The sequence below is a fragment of the Vigna radiata genome, unplaced genomic scaffold (assembly GCF_000741045.1).
Source record: "Vigna radiata var. radiata cultivar VC1973A unplaced genomic scaffold, Vradiata_ver6 scaffold_406, whole genome shotgun sequence".
NCBI classification, from domain to species: domain Eukaryota; kingdom Viridiplantae; phylum Streptophyta; class Magnoliopsida; order Fabales; family Fabaceae; genus Vigna; species Vigna radiata.
The window spans coordinates 166,166-169,320 of NW_014541816.1; the positions used below are offsets into that span (position 1 = coordinate 166,166).

Genomic DNA, 3,155 nt, shown 5'->3' on the forward strand with positions numbered 1-3,155 from the left:
AGAAAATTCAAAAAGTGATAATCGATTATATGAAGTGATAATCGATTATTCAAGTGTGACTTGTGATAATCGATTATTGCTTCATGATAATCGATTATTTTAGTTCAAAAGCATTTGATAATCGATTATACCTTAGCCATAATCGATTATACCAGTAGAAATTACAATGTTTATCATTTTCCTACTACATTCAAAATCTACAAGTTGCTTTTTAAGTATTCTCCTATTACATCCAGAAACTACAATTTTGCAGAATCATCAAAAGTTATCTTCAGGTTTTACCAATACTCTCTTATTGGTAACAGAGGGTGGGCTGGATAAAAGAGTTATGCACTTATAAAGACAAGTACTCATTCTACCTAGAGTGGAGGAATGACACTAGGTTTGAAAGTTCTTAGGTTCAATGATACAGGATTGGACGATCTACCTTTAAGAGTACTCCCAAGACATTGAATGATTTGTATGTTAAATAGGTTGCATTACAAAAAGATGAGATGAAACTCAATCCTAATCTCTATTTTACTCAATCTATATACTATATATAACTATCTATAAATAAATTTATATATAGTACTTATCAAAATACAAAGAAAACACAAAAGCTAACTACCAACATACTATGTTAAATTCCTGTGAATACGTCACATGTTGATATTATCACACTTTTGCACTTGTTTGAAATTGTTTGTTAGAAAAAAAAAATCATAAAGATTTTGGCGCCGAAAATAAATCTCAGTTTTAATTTTATGTTTTGTCATCACACAATATCTCAAACAAAAAGTAAGTTGAAGAGATTCATATTTCTTACCTACGAACGTCATTACATACAACTTCTAACCACATGCACTTTCATATTAAATTGTCTTTGTTATCTAATCAATTAAAAATATTTTTATGAAATAGATAAAACATAAAAAAAAAGCTTAAATAATTTTAGTAGAACTTTAAAACTAATTAATACAATTTATTAATTTATAAACAATTTTTTTATTATTGATATGTCTCTTAAGGTGGCATGCTCCTATATTATTTAAACTAAAGAGCGTCTGACTAACATGTGAAATATACACAAGGTCTCAAAGTATCTTTATATTTTGACAAATATATTGGTATATATATACACGTGTATACTAGAATAAATAAGAAAACAAAAAGTTGGAAAAGGGGTAAAGAAGATAAAAGGAATATTTGTTAGATGGAAAACATTAAAAAAAAAATACAGGAATAAACAAATAAAGTACGTTATTTAAATATTTTACAAAAAGTAACAATATAAATTTTATTTTAAATTGTTTACTAGAGATAAGCACAGAGGCATGAAGATATCTAATAGGATTAATCTTATTCTAACCAGCTTAATAAGTATAGTCCAAATACTTCTATAATTTTTCATTTATTATATATTTTAAATAAAATCCAATCAGAGTAATTCCCTAAAATCGATTAATCTATAATTATTAGTAAATATGTTTGTAATCGTTTATAATTGTTGTCGTATCTAATTTAACCTTTATTTAAATATTTAATTTTATTATCTATTTTAATTTTAAAAATGTAGTTTTAAACTCAATCAATTATCTCTATTATAGAAATTACGTGTGATAAATAATGAAAGTTATTTATTTTATAATAAATTTTTATAAATAAATATTTTTAAAATTTAATAATTATAATAAAAAATAATATTTTATTTTTGTTGTGCTGATATGTTTTCATTGTACAAATAAAAGTTTTTTAAAATAAATACAAAATAAAAACACATGTAGATCTTAAACTTTGAAGATTAGTCCAAATCTAAACTTTTGTAACAAGGAAGAGAAAGTGAATTGATGGAGGGGCCCATCACGCTGAAAATCCCAGAGCTAAAGTGCTTCTTCATAGCCTGCTTTTCCTTTAATTTCCGCTTTGGGTTTTCTTGTTCACCAAAAATGGTTAAATTTTAATCATAGAACGTATTCGCTTGCTTGCATACGAATTATGGAACAATTTTCACGAACCAGAATCAAATCTTCATGTTCAATTCTGTCATGTCCCTACCGACACAAACGTTGCTACGCATATATAAATCTTAATCCATGTATCATGTTCATTCCTACGTTATTATTACATATACACGTTACTTGATTACTTCCATTCCATATGTTATCCACGGCCACCGCAGACCGCGTGCCGGCGCCGTACAACTCGACTGTGGCCACAAGTCTGGGTAGGCGGCGGATTCCGATACACACGACGTTCTACTGGGGACATAAGGTGGACATACTTTTCCGGTGCTGGCCGGGCGACAGCGCCGCCATGTACGCGGTGGCACTGCTCCTCGTGTTCTTTATGGCGGTGCTGGTGGAGTGGCTCTCGTTCACCAACATTGTGAAACTCAAGTCCGGGGGCTCAAACGACGTCGTTGGAGGACTCCTGAAGACGGGGCTTTACGGCGTGCGTTCGGGGCTCTCTTACTTGGTGATGTTGGCCGTTATGTCTTTTAACGGTGGCGTGTTTGTCGTCGCTATAAGCGGCCACGTCATTGGGTTCTTGATTTTCGGGACAAGGGCTTTAAGGAAGAAATCCAACGGGTTGGACTCTTCGAAACCGTAAGTTTGGCCCGCTTTGGAACTTTGAATCAGTGCCGTTGGATATGATGAATAATGAGAAAAATAAATGAATAAAAAGACTGTAAAACGAGGCGTTTTTTCTTTCCTCCAATGGCCAAAGTGTCAGATAAAATCAAATTGTAGCGGTGTTCTACGAAGTTTGAATAATGAAATCGATTCTAAATCTGTTTGCATTACTATTTTTTGTAACTCCGTTTCATGAAAGTGATTTTTTTATTATTCTATAGGATATTTTAGTCATTTATGCATTAATAAATAATATTACCTCAAGAGACTTTAGAACTGCATGTCATTCAATTGTTTGTTTAAAGTGCAATATACAAAAGAAAACCTCCTAACTCATGTAATACTTTATAAATGTTGTTTGTTTAAAGTTAAAAGTATTTAACATGTTTTATTTTTTTAATTTATTATATATATATATATATATATATATATATATATATATATATATATATATATTGTTGTATAATTAAATTAGATTTGACTTAATTTATTATTTTGTAATATTATTTACAACACTATAATCAAATTTTTTAAGTATTA

General features: G+C 29.7%; 1 protein-coding gene across 1 annotated transcript; it reads left to right on the top strand.

The window, feature by feature from the left end:
- Window positions 1-1,920: 1,920 nt before the first annotated feature.
- Window positions 1,921-2,785, top strand: LOC106778365 (copper transporter 6). Its single transcript, XM_014666325.2, has one exon. The coding sequence runs from the start codon at window positions 2,140-2,142 to the stop codon at window positions 2,590-2,592; it is 453 nt and encodes a 150-aa protein (XP_014521811.1). The 5' UTR covers window positions 1,921-2,139; the 3' UTR covers window positions 2,593-2,785.
- Window positions 2,786-3,155: the final 370 nt, after the last annotated feature.

Bases quoted from the DNA above. Each gene is read 5' to 3' on its own strand.
- LOC106778365 (XM_014666325.2), top strand. From the start codon at position 2,140: ATGTTATCCACGGCCACCGCAGACCGCGTGCCGGCGCCGTACAACTCG.